At 36.3% G+C, this 26,570-nt stretch overlaps 1 protein-coding gene across 1 annotated transcript in view; it reads right to left on the reverse strand.

Annotated features, from left to right (window-relative positions):
- The window catches only part of LOC149803214 (transmembrane protein 94-like), a 198,098-nt gene that overhangs the window by 101,314 nt on the left and 70,214 nt on the right, over positions 1 to 26,570 (reverse strand). Inside the window, exons 12-13 of the mRNA XM_089952840.1 lie at positions 11,962 to 12,027; positions 9,604 to 9,725 (exon numbers count right to left, since the gene is read on the reverse strand). Of these exons, the coding sequence (XP_089808966.1) occupies positions 9,604 to 9,725; positions 11,962 to 12,027 (188 nt within the window). The remainder of the gene's footprint in view (positions 1 to 9,603; positions 9,726 to 11,961; positions 12,028 to 26,570) is intronic.

The raw sequence follows: 26,570 nt of genomic DNA on the forward strand, positions 1-26,570 counted from the left end.
ACCTGCCTGTCATGGAGGAGCTAGACACGCAGCCCACCCTGGAAGAGCTCGGAAAAGCCATCGACTGCCTTGCCTGTGGGAAGGCTCCTGGAAGCGACGGCACTCCGCCTTAAGTCCTCAAGAGTGGAAAACCAGCACTGCTCCAGCCCCTACACACACTCCTCTGCCTTTCCTGGGAACAGGGATACATCCCACAGGACATGCATGACGCCAACATCGTCACTTTGTACAAAAACAAAGGAGACCATAGCAACTGCAACAACTATCGGGGCATCTCCCTCCTCAGCATCGTCAGAAAAACTTTCGCCCGTGTTGCCTTGGTGCGCTTGCAGATCCTAGCCTCCCGCGTCTACCCAGAGTCCCAGTGTGGATTTCAAGCCGGCAGGTCAACTGTAGACATGATCTTCTCACTACGTCAGCTGGCAGGAGAAGTGTCGTGAGCAGCAGATGCCCCTCTACATTGCCTTCATAGACCTGACGAAGGCGTTTGACCTGGTTAGTCGGAGTGGACTCTTCAGACTCCTGCAGAAGATCGGCTGCCCCCCACGTCTGCTTGCTGTTATTATGTCGTTCCACGAGAACATGCACAGCACAGTGTGCTTCAATGGCGCAACATCTGAAGCATTCCCAGTCATCAGCAGAGTCAAACAAGGCTGTGTCCTTGAGCCGACGCTCTTTGCCATCTTCTTCTCCATGCTTCTCCAGTATGCATTCAAGGACTGCAGCGACGGAGTGTACATCCATACCAAGGCTGACGGCAAGCTGTTCAACATCGCCCGTCTCCGTGCTAAGACTAAAGTCACAGAGGTACTCATCCGTGAATTGCTCTTCGCCGATGATGCAGCCTTGACATCACACACGGAAGATGGACTGCAGCAGCTGATATGCTGCCTCTCCCATGCTTGTAAGGAATTTGGACTGACCATCAGTTCGAAGAAAACGAACGTCATGGCGCAGGACGCAAACTCCCCTCCCTCTGTCACCATCGATGGGTACAACTTGGAAGTTATCGAGAACTTCACATACCTCGGGTCTAACATCTCCAGCTCACTCTCCCTTGATTCTGAGGTGAATGGCAGGATTGCCAAGGCAGCAGCAGTGATGGCCAGACTTAACCAGAGAGTCTGGCACAACCCCAACCTCACAGAGAAGACCAAACTGCGTGTCTACCAAGCCTGCGTGCTCAGCTCACTTCTCTACAGCAGCAAAACATGGACCACCTATGCAAGACACGAGAGGAAACTCAACAGCTTCCACCTGAGATGTCTGCGGCGCACTCTGTACATCCAGTGGCAGGACAAAGTACCCAACACAGAGGTTCTAGAACGCGCCAACATGAACAGCATGTTCTCCATTCTCAGCAAGAGGCGCCTTCGCTGGCTTGGCCATGTCAAGAGAATGGACCCAGGTCACATTCCCAAGGACCTGTTATATGGGGAGTTAGCAGAAGGTGCACGACCAACTGGAAGACCAGATCTGCACTACAAAGATGTTTGCAAGAAGGATATGAAGACGGCAAACATCAATGTCAACGACTGGGAGAGCTGTGCAAACAACCGTTCCAGCTGGCGTCTAGCTGTCAGGCAGGGAGTTCAAAACGCAGAGGAAGAGAGAAGAATAAAAAAAGCTGAAAAGAGAGCTAGAAAAAAGGATAAGCAAAAGTGTACTTTGGAGCTATGCCATCGTCTCCCGTAGATGGACGGATGCCAAGACTAAGACCAAGAAGAAGAATTCTGCTCAAAGATTATGGGGACAAAAGAAGATATTATAGGTTCTACACATTGTCAAGGTAACAAACAATTAAACTGGCCAAATATTGTAATATTTTCATCCTAAGTAGACTAACTTACAAATTACCATAAATCACTAAATACTGATGATCATTTAATTTTAGCCAATATAACAAGTGAACCAATTTTTTATCAATACTTTTTCACAATATTTTATTGTGAAGAACAGATCAAAATCGAGTATAATTATTTGAAGACAACAATCTAGGAGACAATTTTGAAGTGGCTTTACACATTAGTATGCACCTTTTTGCAAGTGCCATGTGATGCAGAATGGGTATATGGACTGGTGGATATGGCTTTTAAGTGTACTGTGACTGATGTTTGTCATTAATTATATTTTTATATCCACTGTAACAGAAAAACTGTTTAATGATTCATGTTTAATGCAGGGGATAATCCCTTGTGTTGGAATAAAGTAATAATCAGATTTAATTTTATGTTGCAAACATGCAAAATGAAAGAACTGTTAAAGTTTAATGAGACTATGTGATTTATAGTATACAAAAAAATTCAAATATAAGATTATAGTACAACAGTCTCCATAATGACGTTGATTATACATGTAGCTGTTTGTGTGAACCTTAATTTCACAAGAAAGAGCAAAAATAACCCTTGGAAAGCTTGCAAAAGAAAGTCTATAGTTTTTGTATAACCATATTTACATTTGCAGGGTTCATGCTGAACTCAGAATACTGGGTGAAGTTATTTCTCTCACATGTCAGAACAGGTGAGGTTGTGGAAAATAGGAAGAAGTGAGCTCAGAATGGCCAAACCAGAATAGTATTATAAACACAAAAGAAATATGACTGAACTATGGAAAAGTATCCAATTTTTCCTACGTGTGAAAACTTCTTTTATGATTTTTTTTTTTGTAAAGACAGTAATTGCAACAATAGGTACCTACTGAAAACAGAAGAGAGATACAGGGGTGCAAGTTCTCACTTCCTACTTTTAAATAATTCAATATGAAATTAACTTGTTAACTTTGAGTAGCAAAAAGCCCATGAACCTCCACAGAGTTATAATTTACACCTGGTTAGGCAACAAATGCATGGAATTGAACTTCCTTCCTTCAAGTAGCAGGTGTTAATTTTAGGCAGGAATCTCAGACTGAAAATAACTGCAGATAAATAATCATTAAATTGACAGAAAAGTTGATCAGAAGTATAATGCCAAAATGTTAAAGCCATTTTACAATGCTTTTTGAATGGAAAAAAGACAAAAGCTGATATTGTATTCACAGTTCAAAAATACTTATTGCCAACAATGAGGTGACTATTTCTCCTGAATTACCTAGCACAGACACTCCCTTTAGTGACATCTACTTTGATTAGTGGGGTGAAGGTAAGAAAAAGGAGATATCATCACAGTCAACACATTATTTTATGATATATTCAGAAAGCATGATTCACTCTCTAGCATTGGTACTGCATTTTAACCTCTGTTGACATCTAAATTGGGGTGCTGGTAAGCAATGGAGATATGGTCAGAGGTAACTATCATTTTATGATTTATGGAACCAGCCTAAATGTGGTGATATAACATGATTTGTACTTAAAAGAATGAAGGTCGCTGAATGAAAATAATTACCTGAAAACAATAACATCATTTTTTAAGAATTCTATACATAGGTCAATTATATATAATAACAAGCACATCTACTGCAGCGGTAATACTAGATGTAATTTTAATCTGGGAGATCTCACCAGTCCAGTGTTCTATAGTGTACAAACCTACAAGAGATTTTTGCTCTCAAAAATGATCCATGCTGCATATAACTTTCATCATTTTGAAAGTTCTCTCTTGGATAGATGGTTCAAAGGATTAAGTATGTTTTGGTGGTATTACCAAGAATGTACGTGTGTAGTAATTTGGCCAAACATTAACAATAAGGTCTATGGGAATTGAAATAGTAGTCTGTCTATAAAAGGTGCATAAACTAATACCCAAACAGCCATTAATCTTTCTGAACTTTATGACAGATGGAAGTTACCTATTTGTCACTATAGATTAACATACCAAAAGTAAAGCAATATTTGTGTAAGACAAAAACATTTCTATGTAATATAACAGACTCATTTTAGAGTTTGAGAACCATGCACATATTGAGTGACCTGAGTGTAGCCTTGTGTGATCCAATATAATAAGAAATACAACACTGTGCACTGGAACACAAGATGTGCAGCGTTTAAGGTCACAACAATGGAGTCTAATGACCTTGACATTGATTTCTTACAGAAAACTAAGGTAATGAACTAAACTGACTTGAATTACTTACCGAGACACACTGAAATCACAACAAGTCAGACAGGTTGTTACAGTATATTTGGCAGCACATTGAAATAATGGATTTATGGTAACTAGCAAATAAAAGGTGATCTGTGGCATGCAACATTTGATGAAGACAAAAAGTAGATCTTAGCTAAATAGCAATTCCTTGAAATGATACAGAATGATTCAACTTCACACTGATCTTTGCCATTACAAGGAACAAAAAATATCTGTTACTTTCTGGTGATATTGTTCATACAAATAAGAATCATCTCTCTTTTGTTGCACTGCATCAATTTTTGTGTTATTTTATCCAAAATGCAACAAATTTCATTTGAAGATTTCTTAAACTGTAATTTATGTAAATGTCAATATGATATTTAAACAAGGATTTTACTATTACATGTTCTTCAACACAGCATAAGAACTACATTTACACAAAAGGTGCAATGAACAGCCATAATACCAAAAAAATCAGACACTGACAGACAGACTGACATGCAGCAGTACAGTTTCCCCCATTATAATGCACTTTGCTTTAACACAATTCTGGATATAACAAGGTAACCCTATGGACCCTATAATAAAAATTATAATTAAAATTTTTTAAAACAATTATTCTCAACATCTTTCAGCTGAAAATTTTGCACCAAAACTAATGTACTTGATGTGGACATTACCTGATCATGTTTCTACAATACAGTTTAACTCTTGTTATACCACTATTTGTATTCAGGCAACATAAGATACTGTATTCCTAACAGGCTACTGCACACCTGAAATTACCCATGTCTCTAATAAGCCATAATTGTAATTGGTCTGTATCAACTAGCTTATATGGCTAAAGTACACATGATTGTTGAATTTGCCTTTAGCACTAACTTCAGCCCAACTGATTACTGACTTCATCTGCAAACACAGATGGTCCATAGTACAGAAAACCAGCTTATTTTTTACCATTGTTTACTGGCGCCTGGAAGAAATCAGATCAAAGGAACTATTAGCAGAGGCTTGTCTTTCGAATTTGCCACCATTTCTGTAATCTGTTGTAGTGCATCCCAGAAAGGATAGTTGTTCATTTGCATAATGTAGCTATTTCCATTCAAACGTTCATTCAATTTCACGTGAAATCAGATTCAAAAGTGAGTTCAGTATTGTCAGTATTTATGAGTGAATTAAGACATTTAATCTCGCAATGGTGACATCCAGGAAATGGAAAGCTAATTTTGTGAATAGGATAGTGATTTTGAGTGATTCATAGAGGATGATGTTGAACAGGCTGAAGTTATACTACTGGGACATTTTAACTCATTTGACTATGTTCAGCACTAGATCAAAACTGACAAGGACTGCCCCTCTGCTGAATATAAGATTGATGCTGACATTATACAGTTCTTCTGCCAAAAGAGAAAGCTTTGATCCCAATCAACAGGAAGTAGGATCTACTATCGACAGTGACCAGGAGGACCTGCCAGAAATACACCAAGCTGGTTTCAAAGCCATATGCTTAGAGAAAATAAGAATAATCAGGTCTCAAACAACGTAAAATTATGAAATACTGCCAGGGCAAAATGCACATCACGTGAATGAACAGGTATATTTTATTTGGATTAGCACTTTTTGTGAACATATGTGTTGGTTTCAGACATCACTGAATTTTAAATGGATTACATACATCTAAGTAAGTTTATTATTTTTTTTTATTTTTTATTCTATTTATTTTATTCTCTCTTTATTCTCTCTTTTATTCTCTGTTTTGGAATTGTTAAGAGATATTTTTAACTGAAGACGAAGATATTTTATTGCACTTGTTACAGAGATAGATTTTAATTTATTTGATAGCCTGATGGGTAAAGAAGTGGTAAATCTGCTCATAATTAACAAAGAATGAAGCTTTTAACGTCTGGCCTCAAGTGCAACCTCAATTTAATCATATTTTGGAGGCAAATGATGAAATATTTTCAGCATTTTAAATCACTTTAAACTTGATGCAGCTGTATATAGAAATTATTATTGGCAAGTGTATTTATTAAAATGACGTGTTTACATCATTGTTTTTGACGTTAATTGCGATCTGATCTATCACATGTATGACAACTTGGTTGAAAGAAAGCATCCTGAAGCTTGGTATTATATTTTTATTAACTTTTAATATGTTATTATTGGACACAATTAAATGAATCAATACCATGCAGTGAAAAAAAAAAACTAATTTACATTAACAGTATTACTATATATCTGACTGCGTGTTGTTCACCCCCCCACAAATGCATTCATAATCTTTTATCATTTTCACTATACCGCTGTTGAGTACATAACACTGTTAACAGTTATGGACCCCAACTACTGCATTATAATGGGGGACAGCTGTATAGACAAATGAGAAAATATGTGCCACCTCATTAAGGTCTACACATTTCATTCCATGAATGATTTTCAAATAGCAGCAATAAATGTGAAATACATGCTTCAAGTAAATTATTTCCCATCTTTCTCCTCCATTTGACAATGGTCTTCACATGAAAGCAACCTAATAAATGTTTGGGATTCTGCTTCCAAACTTCACAGTTGTTAAGCCATCCCAAAGCAGCTCTTATTCATATATTTGAAAGGGATTGCTCTAAATCAGTGGTTCCCAAACTTTTTTGGGCCACCTCCTCTTGGTTATCCTCAGCTCCCCCCTCCACATCTTACTCACTAAGAAGCATTATTCAGCATTAGCGCCCCCCCTCAGTAATCCCACCGCCCGCAAGGGGGTGGTAGCGCCCACTTTGGGAACCACTGCTCTAAATCTTCTGTTGCTTATCTGAAAATGCATGATTCTTCCCCAGACTTAACACATTTCTGCCACAATGAAGCTTCTGTACTAACCTAAAATAGCACTGTTAATTTCCATGGGTCTCAAATTTCATGGTTTTGTTAAAAAAGATAATTTCATGGGTGTTTAAATTCGTGGCTTTACCTGTCCAAGTTTGCACATCTGTATGTATTTAATTTCATGAAATAACCTCTACAAAAATGTCAAATAAAGAACACAAAAGAACAAAACCATGCCAAAGGACTGTCTCTTCCACAAATCAAACACATGTCAAGATCAATCGCTTATACACATCAGAAGGAGCAGACACAGGCAACATCACTAAGCTAACTGGTTACTACAGTACATGGCATTCACTTACTTAAAGCACTGTCCATAAAGCTGTGCCATCAATTATTTTTCTGACAATCATGTCCTTAATACAGTGTAAAACTAAGAGTAGTAAAATTCAACTTAGATCCCCGCCATCACTCCATATGTCAACACGTGGCCTGGTGCCTTTGTTTCAATGCCATAAGCAAGCAGTGCCAACAGTTGATGTATTCTGATCAATGTAAGAAGATGCTAACAAACTTAAACAACAGAGAAATCACTTCTTTGTTTGTGTGTGTGTGATATGGATTTTTAATGTAGCTATAACAATTTTTCAGCCATATCGCTACAATGTCTGCAGTGTGACAGTTTATAGTGATGTCCAGCACTGGGGCATCATGCCGCAGACATACAACACTAACCTCTTCATGCTGAGCACCAAGCGAGGCAGCTGTTGGAACCATTTTTGTAAGTCTTTGGTATGACTCAGCCAAGGATCGAACCCACAACCTCCTGCATCCAAGGCAGACGCTCTAACCACTAGGCCACCGGAGTGGTCTTTCCTTTGTTTGAGTCTTCATCATATAAGAATGAATTTCAACCACTACACTTTACTTAAAACTTTATCAAACAAGCAGATGCATGCTAAATGGATAATTGCAGCCACATGAAAATGTACAAAATAGCAATCAGTCCTATTTCTCCATGGCTTTGAGAATGCTGGGTTTGCTTAATTCAAGAATTTCAGGATTATTTACCTCACAAATATATGTGTGTACCAGTAGACTTGACTGACATGATCTGGATTCAGTGGTTTTGCCTAGAGTCAAAATAGCCAAGTGGTAGGTATTGCATACTTGGGATTTAAGTGTTTTTTTGGCATTTATTCTTCAAATACAATGTAGGCTGCTTCCCATTCCCAATGGTAGATATTTTGCAATACATGGTGAAAACTTTAAATTTGTATTCATTTGCAGCTGATTATAGTTATAATAATCAATAGATTCTGCTTATTTCATTCATATTCACAATGTACCATACTACAAAGCTCTGTAATGTCAAGGCCATTTAAGATACAGCAAAGTGGGTAGAGTTACAAAAACATAGATGTACCTCTACAATGATACCAAATGATCTGGACTTTCTACTCGCATTAAGACCACTCAGGTGGCCTAAGTGGTTAGAGTGTCCATCTCGAATGTGGGAAGTCGCAGGTTCAAACACTACACCCCCCAAATACCAAAGACTTTTGAAAATGGTACTAGAAGCTGCCTCACTCAGCACTCAGCATTAAGAGGTTAGTGTTAGGACTGGTCGGCCTGGTGTCAGGATAATGTGACTGGTGGGACATGATGCTATATATCTGCGGCATGATGCCCCAGTGCTAGACATCACTATAAACTGTCACACTGCAGACATCATAGCAATATGACTGAATTTTTTTCTAAGCTATGCTAAAAATCCAAATCACACACACTCACAAACACAAACACTACCTGCATTACAAAATACAGAGTGAAAAATGCAATTTTTAAGACCAGATTATTTTTACACTAAAAATTTGCCAGTTTGCATAACCAAATTTTGTGTCTGGATTTTAGACTTTTTGGACTGAGATCTAAGGTAGACTGGTCTGAACTGCACACAGACAGGTTAACCTTTGCAAAAAGTAGGATAACTTTGCGAATTGGAGTGAAAGGTGGCCAGGACACCAAAATAAAGAACTCCAATTTTTACCTTTCTGCACAAGAGTGAGCAAAATAGCCAATAAAAATCAATTAGGCATCTGGTTAAATGAAAATCCATTGGAAGCAGACATAATTTTATGTATTCCGAAGTAACCCCCAAAATGTGTTTCCTACACACATTTCAGGTGAAAATGACACAAACCTCCCAGCCTTAATGAGTTAAAATGTGATGGCCTATCGTCACATTCAGATCAAGTCATGCATTCTCAGTTAATTTATACCATGTAAACTGGCTAAGCTTTGGCCTTAGTAGTTTTGGTAGGCTTGGGACACTGTTAACCATGTGAAACTTATTTGAATTTATATTATTTACTTACACTGCAAAATTCATACTAGCAGCCAAAAGAAAATGACAATGGTTAGCATGGATGTAAGATTCATGGTGTTTTTGTAGGTAGGTAGGTTAAAGTCATATCAGAACAATCAAAGCCATAACAGTGCCTTGGAAATGTTTGTAAAAATGGAAAAGGTAAAGAGAACTGAAATTTGTACAAAGATAAACCCTTCAGAATAAACTTAAACATATACTCATAAATGATACTTATGCATAAAAGGTAAAGATAAAAAAAATAATTTAAAATGGGCATAAATATAATTAAGGAAGACTCCATCATATACACATAGCCAATGGTCAGTATGCATCCAAGATTACTGTTTGTACCTTTTGTTGACCACTGAGACTGTGTCCTCATTTGCCAGTGCTGCACAAGCCACATGGTCAGTAAACCGAGTATACCACTCCCCAGTAGCCAGGTTACACGTATTTGCCAGGATATTTAGACCCTGAGAAAGAAAGAAATGTTTCTTACAAGACAAAAAGAAGAAAATGCATTCCTACAATGATTTCATTCCAAAAAGATTGGAATGACAGATAATGTTAGTGAAAGAAATAATAAGTTGTTTGACTAAAGGTTTTACAGCTGGAGAAGAGCCCAAGTTAACAAGGAACAGTGAACCCAGGATCTGATCAAAGCCCAAACATTTAAATACAGCAATTCAATTTAGTTAATATTTTGCCCTTTCCACTGTGATGAGATCACCAAAGGAATACCACCATAAACTGATTGTGTCCTTTGTGACAGGGTTACCAGTTATACCACTTATATAAATCAGATCCACTGCAAACTACATATATCCAAATCTGCCTGTGCATTATGCAATTATAGATCTGAGCCTATGCAGTTTGTTAAGATTATTAAGTAGATAAAACAATCAGACCCTGATCTGCCAGTGCATTATGCAATGCTATATCAGGGTTTATGTTGTTTGCAGTTGGACCTGTCTTACAGGCAAGTAACTGGTACTAGAAATCCAAGTTTGATGACTGCATCACAACATATATTGATGCATAGAAAAGGGAAACATTTATCAATGACTTTGACATACATGAGATTTCAGCAAATTTGGAAACATTGGTAATTCCTGTAAACTCATAACTTTTTAAAACCCAGAATGCTGAAAACCTTCGTGAAGAAAAGTTTTGCTTTCTGGAATAAATTTAAACTTATATTATTTCTCAAACTTGGAGCAATAAACATGGTTCATACAGCCTTAAGATTTAATTTTTAAGAACTTATCAAGGCGTTTATATGGACTTGAAGTTTCCAGAAGTCATTTTTCTTATGGAAATTGAAGTTTCTTGCTATGTTACTTTGCTTATCATTGAATACTGCATAAATAGGTTCAAACACTGAAGAAAAAACACAGATAAACTAGTGAACCATTTAATGTCTTATTACGCTTACCATGACCATGATCTCCAATGTTTAGACCCCCAAATCTATTGGTTTCTTTACTTACTCTAAGTGCAACCCCATCCAAAAATTTTGGTCAAGGAACATACTCAAGAAAAAGGCATTTTTCCAAAGCCAATTTTTCTTTGAGCCAACAACACCCTGATCTTTAAACGTCTGACTCAAAATGAATAGCCCTATTTCAAACCTTAAGTACAAGCCATCCTAAAAAAATTTAAGTGGTCTAAAACTAAAGTTATTATGCAAAAACAATTTTTGACCTTCATCTTTGACCTTTTAACCCCCAAATTAATATGCTTCTTCCTAACTCAAGCGCAAAACATCCACAAAATTTGGTTTAAAGCTTAACCTCAAACTTTCCTTTCCACTTTGTAACTTTCAAGCCATCTGAGGTTAATGAGTCAAACTTAGTGTACTTATATATCTACATCTGTCTAGAAGGTGTATTGCTTACCACATCTTCAGGATCAAAATTATATCTAACTGTTGTAAGTTTTTCATCTGGTTCACAACACATTTTTGACTGATGTGAAAATATGCACATTCTTAAAACCTTGCTTTAAAGTTATAGAGTGGAAACAAAAGTGTTATGAATAGACATATGGATGGAAGAACAACATTATCCCCTATTTATTACACAAAGACTGGGGACAACAATCAGGAAGATTCAATTAAGGTATAAATCTTTCAGTCTTTCAAGTTTCTCCATATTTCAAGTATTGACAATCATACTAAATGGTGTTGCATGAAAATGGAAATCACAAGAAAATATGAAGTCATACAGAAGAAATTGGCAATGAATCATAACTTATATCCCTTATATCTTATAAAAGAGAAACTGAAAATGAGAAAGAGAGAGAAAGATTAACAAACCATAAGTCTTATGGAAAACTCATAAAGAATGCACCATGAAAGCATTCTTTTGATGCCATAAAATTCCAATTTTAACATAAATGCCACATGATTGACAATTATGCTAATGGTAAACAAGAAAGACAGCAAAAGTTGAAATAAAGCCAGATTAATGTAATTTTTATTAAGACAAAAAAAATACATAATTTTGTTCTTCTTACTGGCAACAATTATTCACAGATAATGCTCATTATAAAAACTTTATTTAAATTTGGTTCTGTCCAGGTGATAGACATTGAACAGACTACTATGACACCCATCACAGGTGAGAAATAAATGGAAATCTCTTTAATGTCTGTAATGAGAAGACAAATTAGGATAAACTAGATCCTAAATCAAATCAAGTTGCTTACCAGTGGTTTCAATGAACTAAGATATTTCTTCCAGGATGGATCATCAAAATGCAAACCAAAGGCCCTCTGCAAGAAAAAGAAACATGTAGTAAGCTGTCAGTGGTACTGTGACATGGAATGTAAATTATACTCAATAAAGCTACTATAATTAATATTGGTATAACCTCAACAGCTATGTCACGTTTCGTCAGTGAGAAAGATGTGCCAGAATAATTAGTTTGATTTAAATGCAACACTTTTATATTTATTCCATTTCTTGTTTGTTTGTTAAAATAAAATATTGGGGCCCCGAGTGGCCGAAAGTACTCAGTTACGGATCAATGCCATCTCACCTCTGTCTGCATGGATTCGAGTCTAGGATTCGGCCAATGTGGGTATGTGAGAAAGCTTGCCAGTAGCTTCTCGTGGGTTGGTGATTCTTCCTGGGGTTTTCCTGGGTTCTTCCTCCACCATTAATACTGGCCGCCTTGCATAGCCTATCGTGTGCTGAAAAATGGTGTTAAATCCAACAACAACAACAACAACAAAATATCTAAAAATATTATCCAGTAAATCAGAACAGCACAGACCCATAAGGACTTGGCAGGTTAGCTGGGTCTATGTTGTCTTTTACACTAAGGATTTTAAGCAATCAAAATGGACTAATTAGTCCAGGGTCTCTCGCACTGCTCTACTTATGTGTGACATCAGCATTATTGAAAATTCAAAACTGTGCCACCCCAAATGTAGGGCTGCATTTGCTGTCCTGTAGTACATAAACTAGGATCCATGGAAATGTGTGACTTGCAGAGCTCAATAGCTTGATTATTCATCTTCATGTCAACACATTCATATACACGACTTAACTCATTTGGTCCTTGTTTGGCAATATTTTTTTTTATCACTGTCATTGAAAATTTAATAACAGAATAAGGGTAAAACTTCGTCTAAAAAAAGACTACATGAACCATACATGATCCATAATAATGACCTGAAAAAAAGATAATTAAATTAGCCATCATTCATATAGAGTTAGACTGGTTACATAGATGTCATCAGCATAGTTCCTATCCTTCATCTCATGTTTTGACCCTTATCTCGGTACAATTTCCAGGTGGTGGGTCAACAGTTTTGATCAGACAATAACTGTTACAATTATGGCAAAGAATTATGCAAATACTGTACATTCAAAAGGAGAAGTGTGATTTATGTGTATTTTGAAACATTTTTGTAAATATAACTCACAATAAGAAGCTAAATCCATCAGATCCCCATTTTCAGTCAAAATAATCATTAAAAACTTTTTGAAAATAAACTGCAATTCTTTGAATTTGTACATGGGGGACATCGGTTCTTTTACATGTAACTCAGTATCTCATAACATAATGTTACACCATTTTCTATTTTATGCTCTAATTTCTCAATCATAATTTATAAAGCCCATGTTTAATGAAGATGTATTTCCAGTTAAAATTCCTGTTCCATATGAAAGGCAATGACTTATTTTTTCTACAATCTTCTCTTTCTCTCTCACACATGCTTGCTCATTTGTTTTTCCTCAATGACTGTCAAAGTGATATGTGTAAATCCTTTGTTTTAGCATTTTGATGGATTTGTGATTTGTGATGGTCTGATTGCTTGTAATACACTTGGGAAAAAATTAGAAGTGAGCAGTATGACCTATTCAGAAAACAAAATGATGATAAGATCCAATTTTTCTACATTTTTTTTTCATTTAGAAATTAAAAAGAAAAGAAAAAGAAATTAGTGGCGAATCAACTGATACCAGGCTTATGTCACATACAGCTGCAAAAACACAAATCTTAGTTAACAGAGATATTGCAGTCAGTAATTTAGGACCATCCAATGCTTCATTATTTTTAATGGCACACTTCAGAAAATCACTTGGGGTAAATTTTACTTTAGAAATGGAATTTTGCTCTACACAGTGTTTAACAAAAAAGAAAATGAAAAATTTACATTTTTAAGATTGTCTCCAAAACATGAATTTTCCAAAAAGAAACAACAATCAACTTTTCTAGTACTGTTGGTAGCATTCATAGGTTTCTGTGGTAGCCAATCCATCTTTACTGTATTTATCTGTGAATACATGGGTAAAACTCCAAACAGTGGAAATCCAGCTTTGCCTTCATTCACATGGGTATAAAGTTCTGTTAAAGATATTAAAAGCATAGATTCCATAGGATCTATAAATAGATGTTGATGTAGGTGTTTACAATCATTAATGATAGTATTAATAAGAAATCCTGCTGACAACTTTGGGGTAATCTCTCACTGGCTGGGGTCAAGTGGGTTCTTAGAAGAATTAAGTTATTTTCCATTGGATGGGTTAGGTCAGGTAGGTTCTTTTACTATGTGGGATATTTGCAAAAAAGTCACACAACTAGTAAAGCAAAATGTGTTTTCACCCCTTACGCTTGAATATAAGTATGTCGAGCTGGACAATTTTGGTTAGTCTTGTTTCTTTTGTTCTTGGTGTAACATCAGTCTGTAGATGCATTCAATGTTGTGTTTAGATATTATCTGAGAAGAAATGTTTGTTTAGATTATTCACTGGAACTACAAAATGCTCAATGGATTAAAATATTAATTTGGGACTATTGTTAATTATTCAAAGGAGTTCTGGACAATGCCATTTTGATACATTACAAGTGTTGGCAAATCAGTACATTCAAGAATCTGAAATTCACTCAGAACATTAAATGTTTCTGGACCTGATTAGAACTTTTAGGATTATTTTGGATTCAAATTACAATACAATAAGTTTCTCTTATATTTTCATTTTATAACTTAAAGAATTAAATTATTTGTTATGGTTTACAAGACTTGTTGCTTCTGGTTCTTTCTGTTACTTAGTTTATGGCCATAGTCATAACACCTTGATCAGTTGTCAGCACTATGGCAGATCTAGGGCTAAGCTGTTTGCAGGTTAATAGTGAAAGCTGTACAAAGGTAAAAAAAAGAAGCTAGTTTTCCCAATGTAATCTGGTTCCCTTCACCTCAGAAACCAACTTAAAATATCCTCTGTATCATTGTTTTTTTCTTGATATATTTTGCCAACAAAACAAAATCTAAAGTTTAAAAACATTTATATGTACTGAGTATTTAGGTGTAAAATTAATCATTTTTTTCATGTGGTAAATATTATGTTCTCTTTGTCTACATACATGCATTAAGTTCAGTCCTGCCTTAACTTTCAAAAGCATGACACTTTCATTAGCATAATTACTTACATAAGAGTTATAAAAAAATAAAGAAATTCCCAACTTGCTAAAAACCTAACAAGACATCCAAGTGGACCTGATATCATTTACCTTGATTGCATAACTTAACAGTTGATCATTTCACTAAACAGAACTATGTAGTACTGGAATAACACAATCTGTGTAAATTATCTCACAAACTTTATATCATGTTAATTTTACCTATTTTACTATAGTCCGATAAAAATTGTTTCCAAAGAAAAAGGCATAATTAAAATGCATTTTCTCTTGCTCATAATCAAAGTCATCCAATATCTTAAAAGTTAAGCTTACAGATGAAGCTTTCATCTGTGATCTACTGAATCACATGGTTTTCACATAAATTGAAATTTACATATACAGTAGTTTTGTTGTTTGCTTTTTATTTATTTAGAAAATGTCTTATCCTAATGAGAAGCCATAAACTTGAATTAACTTTTTACTGATATGTTTGATATGTTCAGTCCATGATAAGTTATTATCTACCAATACACCAAGTAGTCTATCATGACAGACCATCTGCATATTTTTATCCTTTCATGTCAGAAATAGTTCATCACTATCAAGATTTGTCCTTTTTTGCTGTGTTGAGATAAATAATATTTTAGTTTTACCAGTATTTACCACCATGCCACAGCATGTGCATCAGTTGTTCAGTTTGTTTAGGGCATTCTGTAAAGAAATTTCGAGTTCATGCTTTGTGTTTTGGATGTCTGACAATGTTGTGTCATCTGCATTGAGATCTGTAGATGATATCTGAGTCCCTTAGTAAAAGTGGTAGGTCATTAATAAATAGAATAAATAGTAATGGACCTAGAATTGAGCCTTGTAGTACTCCATATCTAATATCCAAGGATACAATGGGGAAGACACTTGAGCTTGACTCAGACCCATGAGTATTAACCAAAGTAAAGGCCAAGGTCTCTATCTTTAAAATGTAGTTTTTGAGGGAGTATATACTTACCTGTCACTATTATTAAACTTTACCTTTCTGCATGGAAAGACCTTGTCCATGTTAGATTTCTTACAACATATGCATCAACCAAGTCTGATATACATCATCAGCCCATCTCTATTGAACATCCTCATTTTTTTCTGGACATGTGGATAATAAGTGACATCAGCATGGGTAAGAGGAGGGCATCCAATAGTGACAAGTAAGTATTACATAATTAAAATTAGTTTTACTTCCCACAAAAACTACATTTTAATGTCTGTAAATAGCTTACCTGTCACTATTATTGAGCTATTATTAAGGAAGGTGACAGATGGAATTTGAAGAGAGTAAAATGTGGAAAAATTATTTACTCCTGACTCTAAATGAGCTCCTCAACCTGAATCTGATGCATTGGTGTACAGATAGGACTCAGGTTCTGGGACATGCATGGGAACTCCTCTTAGAAACATATCTTGATTGTATCAGCTCTTAAGCTGGTACTGAAACATTGACCCTAGAGACATCTGAACTGAGAGGGGATCCCTGTTGGGTTTCCAAACCACCAACAGAAGAAACTGAAGATTACATAAATAAAGTCTCTCTAGGAATACCAAGTCTGATGCAGAATTCACGGTTCTTAGATGGGAGAGAGATAGACGAGCCGAGCACAAAGTCTTGGTCTGTAATATCCTTAAAAGTTCCATGATTTTGTGTGACCTCTATGTGAGAACATGAACCTGGTCCAGGGAGGTAAAGAAATTTATTACAATGTACACAAAATCTTAAGAGGGAACAAATTCTGATTTCTCAAGGTTCAGAAATAGTCCCAATTGTGTCACCACAGACCAGCAGCAGGTTACATGGCTGTATAGGGACTATTTGTTTGTGTTGTGTAACAGCCAGGCATCAAAATGCTGGAGTATCTCAAATACGAAGCTAATACTCCTTTGACTCTGGTATAGATCCTGGTTGCTGAGGCAAAAGAGAATGGCATGGCTTGGAATTAAAATACTTCCCATCGGATCCAGAACAGGAAATATTATTTGTGCGGAGGAAAAATCATGATTTGGAAGTATGGATCCTGCAGATCAAACAAAATTGCCCAGTCAGCTGGTTTAATAGTGTTCTTAACTGAAGCTGCAGCTTCTCTCTTGAAAGTTTCCACTTGAAGACTCTGTTTAGAGGGGGAAAAGGTCAACAGTAAGCCCCAGTTTTCTGCACTAATAAGGGGACCAGAAATATTTGGGAGCAGAAAGCTGGTGACTGCATGTTTTAAACCTTCTCCACTGCCCCCTTCCAAAGAAGGGTGTGAACTTCTTCCTTAATTTGAAAGTGTTAGATTGATAGAAGATGGGTGTGTCCGAAACAAACATAGATACAAACCCTCCATCACAATATAAAGGATCCACTGATCTTCCATGATGTTCGACCAGACCTCCAAAAAGAGGGCCAATCAAGTACCTACCAGTATTAAATGCAGAGGTAAGCACAGCAGGAGAGGTGAGAGGTCCCAAGAGATGACCATTCTTTTCCCCTTTTGCCTCTTTGGGGATGGAGAAGTCAAAAGTAAAATGAGAATGTTTACCCCTGCCCCTGCTTCTCCACTTATTTTGTCACATTTGTGGAATGGACTTTTTGAAAGGTTGGCTACGCTGCCACTGTGGTTGTATACTATGTTTTGATACAAACTGTGGCTGACCCATAGCTCAATAAGGTTGTGTACAGACACTGGCAGGTTTTAACAGCCCAGCAACTGATGCAAAGGTCCTATGTTGTTGGCTGCCAATGTCTTGAGAGGCGATAGTGGTAATGAGACTACCAAATAGGATCTCTGAATCCAGGGGTGCAGCCATCAGAAGATTTTATCTATGTTCAAGCAAAAACTTTGATGAGCCCAATGCTATATGTCTGCATAGGTGAAGTAGCTCCACTAATAACGCCATCATCACAGGCCATGCGCGTCACAAAATCTTCACCACAGCCTCTAACAGTCATTGCAAAACAATGGGTGATAATGATTCTGAAGGAAGCTGCTGAAAACAGATCAGCATGTGAAGGTAGAGTCACTAATGACCTGGCCTTTGATTCTAAAGCTTCCAAGTATTTAACAGAGAGGCATGCAAAAGAACCTGCTGAAATGCCCACTTGTGAAGCTTCAGAGTCAAAGGGGGGGGGTCAAAGGCCAGGCAAGTTAATGGACCTCATAGCTTGTGGCTGATATTAAAGGGTTGCAATTTAGCTATGGGGACAGGCCACACTTTATTCTGTCTCACCACTTCTTTACATTTGCTCAAATGTTTTGCAACTTCGCTAACCACTGAAGAGTGAGGAAATATGAGCAAGTCCGATCTGGGCAATGCTCCTGACAGTTTCTCTAAACAAGAGTGAATCTTAGTGCCACCTGAATGCTTTTTGCACATGTCAGAGGGAAGAAGGTAGTAGACTTTGTTTACAGCCATGTTGAATGAACAGGTCTCCTCCTCAACCATGTGAGATGGTGGTGAGGGATTGGAGAATTTTGAAAGGTAAGATATACCCTATCCTCCAGAATTTCAGTAAATTCCTGAGAATCTACTAGAATCAACAAAGTATCATCTTCCTGTTCCAAAGCTCAGTACGAAACAGGAGAAATGTAGCCCAAATGATCCCTCTGTAAAGAAAGCCAGGAAAAAAGGACAGTAGTGCATCTAGCATGGATGAAGTCTTTTCAAGTGGAAAGGTAAAGCTTAATAGGTAAGCTATTACTGCCTGTGATGTTTTCCCCAACCCCTTGTATTATACATGTATTTATAAGTCTGTAAGTGGAGCCAGGTAAGCTTTGTTTTTCCAAGTACCTAAGTTGGCTAATCCTCTTACGTAACCCAGTCTTTGTTTGAGCTCTTGAGTGGAAATCTGGCGGGAATCTTTGTACATGGGAACACGTGACGTAGACAACTTCAAAGAGCCGGAAGCCGACAATGGTAGGCTGGACAGTACATGGGGACACACAGACTGACATTTTTATGATTGACAGTTCGATCAAATGACCAGAGTCCGTCGCCATCCAATCGGGATGCGTTGTAGGTGGGACTTGATTCGAGAAACTGGCATAAGACTTGTACAAGCCTGAAATTCGTCAGTTGGTGTTTAAGAGTCGCAGTGACACACACTCCGTTAGCCATTCGTAAAAATTGGCGGAATTTAGGAAATTCATGAAATAGCTTCGATCAGGAAGCTTTCGGGGGACGAAAGAATTTCAGAGAATTTCGGGGGACGAGAGAAGTTCAGAGAATTTCGGGTGACGGTGAGAGATACCGAGTGAATTTCGGGTGACCTCAAGGGATACCGTCAAGGGTTCCGGATACTAGAAGAGGAACCGGAAGTCAAGATAACGGCAAGGAACAAGGATTATAGAAGAGGAAGCGGAAGTGGAGATCACGAAAGGAGAGAAAGACAAGGGAACGAAGAGATTTAGATGAGTAGCAATCAAGAAGGGAAAAATCTCCTCACACTGTGAACTCAAATGATGATCAAAGGGATCATTGGGTGAAAGAGAGACATTGATTACTTTAAATTCTTTTAAATTTCATTTATTAAATTGTTATTGTTAAATTTCATCTTTGTATTTCTTTTAATTTAACTGTCGGCATTGCTGACTGGGGGCTCGTAGCCAAAAATATATTTAGTCAATAAATAATATAGTGTCCAGAATTAACCTTCTGAATAAGGACCAGGGGAACTTCTCATAATTCGTTAAAGTCTATAAGAAGAACCCCACCCCTAAACAACCACTACACCCCCACACTGTCTTTAGAATGGGTTTTGAAAACCTAATTTTATCTGAACCTATATCTTATATTTCTATGACTTTAATGCAAGGGTAACCCAGAAAGACTATTGCTTAAATATGTGGCTTCTCATTTAAGATTGATTCATTGGAGTTCAGTGGCATATGAAGAAATATTCAGTGTGAAAGATTAGGACTAGTGTGTCTCGCCCATATAAAATCCAGCCAACAACCTGGGTTGGTTTGATTGGGATTCAGACCTGTAAATAAGTCTGGCACAAAAATATTACAGGTCCCCAAAGTCAAAAAATGTGCCTAGAAAATCTGAAAAATTGCTGTAAAGATCTGAAAATCTAATCACATCCTCTATATATAAATAAAATTAACCATGCCAAATTTCATTTGTTTAACTCAAGTTGTTTTTTCTTAATCTGTTTTAAGTAGGTTTGAATAAAAAAAGCAAAGTCCCAAAAGTTTGAAAATATGTACAAATTGAAATATTACTGTAATGGTCTGAAAATCTAACTGCATCATCTAATTATGAACAAAAATAGACATATCAAATTTCCTTTGTATACCTCAAGTGTTTTTTGCTTACAAGTTTATTTTGTTAAAATAGTCTAAGTCCAAAAAGTTCTAAAATGTGTATTAATTTTTTTTTTTACAAACTGTTGTGATGGCCTAAAAATCTAACCAGATTATCTACATGTGCAAATAAATATGCCAGCAAAATTTCATCTGAGTTTTTTGTGCAATCTTGCTAACAAGCTGCTCAGGACAGACACAATAGCCAAATCAAAATGCCCTTTGCAAACAATGGGGTCTTACAAATCTCCCTAAAAGCCGTTCAAAAAGTATCAAATTACATATGGATGATACATATGTATTAGGGTTTAATAGCATGTCAGCACATTACAGAAAAATTTAAAAACATGTAAATATAAAAAAATGCTGAAAAACTTTTTAAAGATAAGCCTTTTTAAATAAACATAAAAATGAAGTCCTACAAAAGATAAAAGCAAAAATGTAAATTAAAAATTTTTAGAAAACTTTAGAAAGAAAACCTTCCAAATAAATATGGGTGAATAGATAGAAAGATTGACCAACACAGTCAGACAGACAGATAGATAGACAGATAGATATAGATTATCATGTCCATAACTGTTCTGTTGAGGAGGGAGTCAGAGAACAACAGTTTTAACGTGTAAGAAAGCTAAAACTGGCTCTGAATGATCTTCAAATTAATAACACAAAATAAACCAACAGCTTTCTTGGTACGCTCCTATAATTTGCATAATTAGGCTAAATACAAGTTAAAATTTCTGGCCTAGGAGTAGATCACACATAGCTGTACCTATATTTTTCCTCATTTTACTTTTACATTATTAAGGATATAATTATGAGTCAACATCCACTACACTTCAGTGCATTTAGGACAAGTGCACTGAAATATTCAAATTACAAACTTGTCATTGAAGGAGAGTGCAAACTGCTTTCTGACCTACTATGAGAAAGAAGTTTCATTTTCTGGCCTAGAAGCCTAGTTAAGACTGAAACCAGTCAAGAATGCATTGATTCACTAGTGCAGTCAGTTCAAATCAGTAAGTGCACAAACCCAGATGTATCATGGACTCAAGTGAACTTGAAAGTAGTCAGGAAATCAGTGCAAATACGTGAAGTGATTCATAAATTATACAAAGAGATTTTTTAAATGACTAAATTGAAATAACTACTAAAAAGCTTCAAAATTTAACATTTACCATACAAATTCAGAATACTGAAAACAATTTCCATCTGTATATGAGAGTTCATTAATTAATTCCATTTCCTCATAATCTTTCTTGTGCAAATATCTCTAGTAACAGCAGCACAATGTGAAAAGTTATCTATAAAAAACAGGAGGCCCAAGTGGGTCTGATATCACTCAGCTCTAAAGTTGACATATTCACACAGTATTGAAAATGCAGAGGGGAAACAAAAGTTTGGAATACACAGCTGCTAAACTGTCTGTTAATGCTTGTCTCCTTTATCATATTTTCTAAATCACATAATGTATATAGGATCAATTTCTTGGCATAAAAAGGGCAAGTCATTTATACAAACAGCATTTATCCCTGGATCTCTCACTACCCTTGAAAACCAAGCCACAAATCTTAACCTAGAAACTGTTCAAAGTCCTATGATTAAAGTACATACACTTACTTAGCATTACAAGTTGAGTTAATCTATGCACTACGCATGGATTCCCAGGTCGGTCCTAATCACCCCACTCCCTCCAGCCAGCCAAAAATATGGTGGAAAAAAGCAAGTCATCAAAACAAAATATGTATGGGGCAAATTGTCTGGAACTGTTTTTGTTAGACTCTTAACATAGATGTGTGCATCAAGTTGGTCAGTGTAGGGATACCATCCAAATCAGGTAGTCCACTGCCAGATAGCAGAGGCACTTACTTTACCACATGTGATGCCTCATTTTTCTTTTACTTTGTTTTTTCCAGACCCTGGTTTGTCTTTCCTTTTCACTGTAATGAAAGCTAAGTTGGCCAGGTAACCAAAGCAAAGTGGTCCTGGTAACCCAGGCTAAGTGAGCCCAGTGCTCTAGGCTATTCTACAATGATCACTTGGAATAATAGAATAATGAACAGTGTATACTCTGAACTGCCAGTTGATTGTTTGACAGCAGATCTGGGTCATCACTTTTTAGCAACTTACTGTGCAGTCTTATATAAATGTAAAAAAAATTATGTACAAAATTATTCTCTGAAGAAAAGTAATTCTAAGTACATCTTTAGACTATAGCTTTCAGTTGGATACAACTATACTATTGTATATATATATAATGTACATCATATCAGGGGGCCCCGAGTGGCCGAGTGGTCTAAAGCGCTCTCCGTTACGGATCACTGCCATCTCACCTCTGTCTGTGTGGGTTCGAGTCTCGGATTCGGCCAATGTGGGTATGTGAGAAAGCTTGCCAGTAGCTTCTCGAGGGTCGGTGGTTCTTTCTGGGGATTTCCCAGGTTCTTCCTCCACCGTTAATACTGGCCGCCATGTATAGCCTATCGTGTGCTGAAAAATGACGTTAAACAACAACAACAACAACAACAACATCACCAAATATTTACAAGCATAACAGTTTTGCAAACTTAGAGATGAAAATGAATTTGCAAAAATTCTCTCCACTAAAAACAAAAACTAAAACAGTATAATAATACAATGTATGTATTCCCCACATGCAAACTCCAAAAATTATGCACAAAATTCAGCAAATATCTTTAATTAACCGATTTTGGGAAAACTGAATGATGCTAAACAAGATGATTTACAGTACATGTATCTGTCAACCGATTTCTGCTTGCAATATAAAAGTGCAAGTGTCCTATAACTATTATAGTTATTAATAAAATTTACCCCAGACAGTAACATTTTGTTTTACACTCGATACAATAGGAACAAATAAGTGCACATGACCTAATAAAGTCTACTGTTTCAAATGTCCTTCAAATACTGGAGCATTTCTGTCCACAGGTAACAACCAGTGCAAACTCATCTCATGTGGCTTTGAGTACATGCATACCAGCTATATGCAAATTATTAAAATTGAAACTAGACATGGTTTGTTAGGAAACACCAGACTTCTCAAAGAACAGATAGGCCCAAACTTATCAGCTATTTTATTTATAACAACCTTAGACAAAACTGCAGTATTCCAGTGGTATACAGGTGTAATGTCTGAATTCTGCATCATTGCTGCTAGAAATTGATTTATCTTTTGCCCCAGCAGGTTGCTGGCTAGACATTTATCACTTGCCCCAGTGGGCTGCTGGCTAGACACTTTTCATTTGCCCTGGTAGGCTGCTAGCTAGATATTTATCAATTGCCCTGGGGACTGCCAGAGACATATATCCCTTGCCCTTGTGAACTGTTGGCTATCAAATATTTTTTTTTGTCTTGTCCCAGTAGTCTTCTGGTTAGACAAAGACATCACTTTTCCACATATCTATAATAATAGCAGTGGTATTTGTACAATCATTCATGTATAGATTTTGTGTTAAGGTTTTTAAAAGCCACTCATAATAGAGTGTACTTTGCAGGTAAAATACAAGTTTCTTTCCAATATAATTTTCTTTAATCTTCATTATTTTAGAACCTCTACCTGCAAAGCAGTCATTAGTATGTAGCATGTGGGTTGTGTACATACACAGTGCACAATCATGCACCTACTTGTAAATTAAACTAGAGAGGGAAGCTGTGACAAATATCCACACACATTTTTGCATTGAAAATGACTTATGACCCACTGCTTCTCTGCCCTTCCTCTCTAGCCACATCTAAGACCTAAAAGACTGACCATTTTATTTTTGCCATAGTTAGGAGGCCATGGGAAATTCTTAGAAAAAATGTCTAGCCCCCAAAATAGATCAAACAAAATATTCTTGTTCTGTTTTGAAGAAGACAAGAACTGTTTATATCCATTTAATTAATAAAAAAATTAATTATCTTGTGGTAAAAGAATAAAAAATATCTGGGTTGCAAAGAAAATTATAAGTCCCTCCCCAAAATAATTGGTTGGACTGTAAAGAATATACTGTCATGTACTTCATCCTCATGAAGCATTATACCATATTAACACCCTTTCTCAAGCAGTATGCTGTGGACAGATTTTACATTACAAGATTACACTCATACCCCTCCACCACCATTCCCTTGGGTGATATTTAGGATCTGAGACTCATGCTATCATCCACTCATCCTTGTAAAACAATGTAAAGAATATGATAACTCTCTCAGTCAATGAAGATAAAGTTCCAGTTCAAAAGAATATGCAACTCAGACAGAGATATTGTGGAACAGAGACAGAATGTTCAATCACAACACATCTGCAAAATTATAACTAGGATTTGCTTTAGTTACTCTACTGTTATTATTGTTGTTGTTGATACTGTCATTTCTCCATTCAAGTTAAAAACACCATATAAACCTGGTGAGCAGATGCATTTCAATTAGTACATTAGAACTATTCATTATCCAAAAAAGATAATTGTTGTGCTCATTACTTAGGATGAAAGTAAAACCCTTTTAAGAATTGGCTTAATCTAAAAACATTAACACTGGCCTTAATATAGAATTTATTTTGTGGGATTTGACACCATTTTCCTGCACTTGATAGGCTAGCTTTCTCACATACCATCATTGGTTGAGCCAAGACTTGAACCTGCATAAACAGCAGTAATGGCAAGTGACTTGGACCAATTAGCTGCCGAGTACTGCCCTTAATACAGTTTGTGGACGGATGGCCTGACGGACACCCACACAGCTGCAAATATGATTACTATGTTGACAAATATAATGTCATCTTGAACTCGCCTCCTTAAAGGCACAATAGATCAGAGTGTCTGGAATTCTATTAATTCTAAAGATCACAAAAATAATGAAATCTGTGAACTTATAAGTTGAAATAATTCACAAAAACCATTAGATTCAATTAGATCATTGATAAATAAAAAAGATAAAATGAATTTTTGTGGGAGCCCACTTTACTGAAACTTGTAGGTCATGCACTGTTACGGAAACCCCACGTGACCACAAAAACGGATAGTTCATCTTTGTCCAGTGGGCAGGTTATGAGTCACGTGGTTCAAATTTAAATATCTACTATAAACAAAAATGGCGGATGCATGAGAGAGTAAACAACGTAAAGATCGCCCGATCTTGTAGCTTCTGTGAAGAAATGTCGAAAATCTGTCAGAGAAACCGAACAGGACCATTCAAGGTATTGTCATGGGGACCAGTTTGTTTGATGCAGAGCAACTGATGGAAGAGTTAGGACTGGCATCAGAAACTGAAATGGTCAAATTGTTGTCGGACAGGTAGGCCGATGTCTATGTATAAAGAGTTCTCCAATTGTCAGTATCTTGTTCTTATCTTTGAAATCACAGTTTTATTATTACTATCTTTGCATAAGGAGTTCATCTGCTTTATAAGATTCCCAAAATAAATTTTATCAGCTGATCGATATTTCACTCGGTGATTGCATTGTGTGTATTATATATCTTGGGGTGGATTTTTTTTTTAACAGCGTGCTCATAAAGGTCATTTATATATGTGTCCATCAGGCTACCTCCTTGAGACAAGTTCATTAAATTCTGTTAGGGAACTTAGATATATATAAAAGCATTATCAATATGTATACCCTCTCTCCCTCGCACAACACAACTTGGGTTAATGTGACAAGCACAATACTTGCACAAAAGCTTAATAACCTTATCAAACAATTGCGTAAAACAAATAATACATGTTTAATGTTGATCTGTTCATAGGGTTTTCTGTATCTGAATGTAGAAATGATCCAGTACAATTTTGATCTCATGCTTACAATAGGCTGGATGCTTTCAACTACTAGTAAATCTATTATAAAGCACTGTACTGACTACATTTACAAAAGGATCTCTAGTCATGATAGGAAAGGATGTTGTAGTGCTACCAGAATTTATGGCTGGCAGATTGTTATGTTATCAGTTAAAGTTATGAGCTACAGTGAAGCAAGTTTTATTGATGTGAACTTTTTTTAGATCTATTATTATGTATTCTTGCTAAAATGAAGTATTTCAGTTCTAAGTGTTTAACACAATGCACAAAGAAACAGATTTAAAACATAAATTAT

Source organism: Sinohyriopsis cumingii, chromosome 3 (assembly GCF_028554795.1).
Source record: "Sinohyriopsis cumingii isolate HCF-2022 chromosome 3, ASM2855479v2, whole genome shotgun sequence".
Classification (NCBI taxonomy): Eukaryota; Metazoa; Mollusca; class Bivalvia; order Unionida; family Unionidae; genus Sinohyriopsis; species Sinohyriopsis cumingii.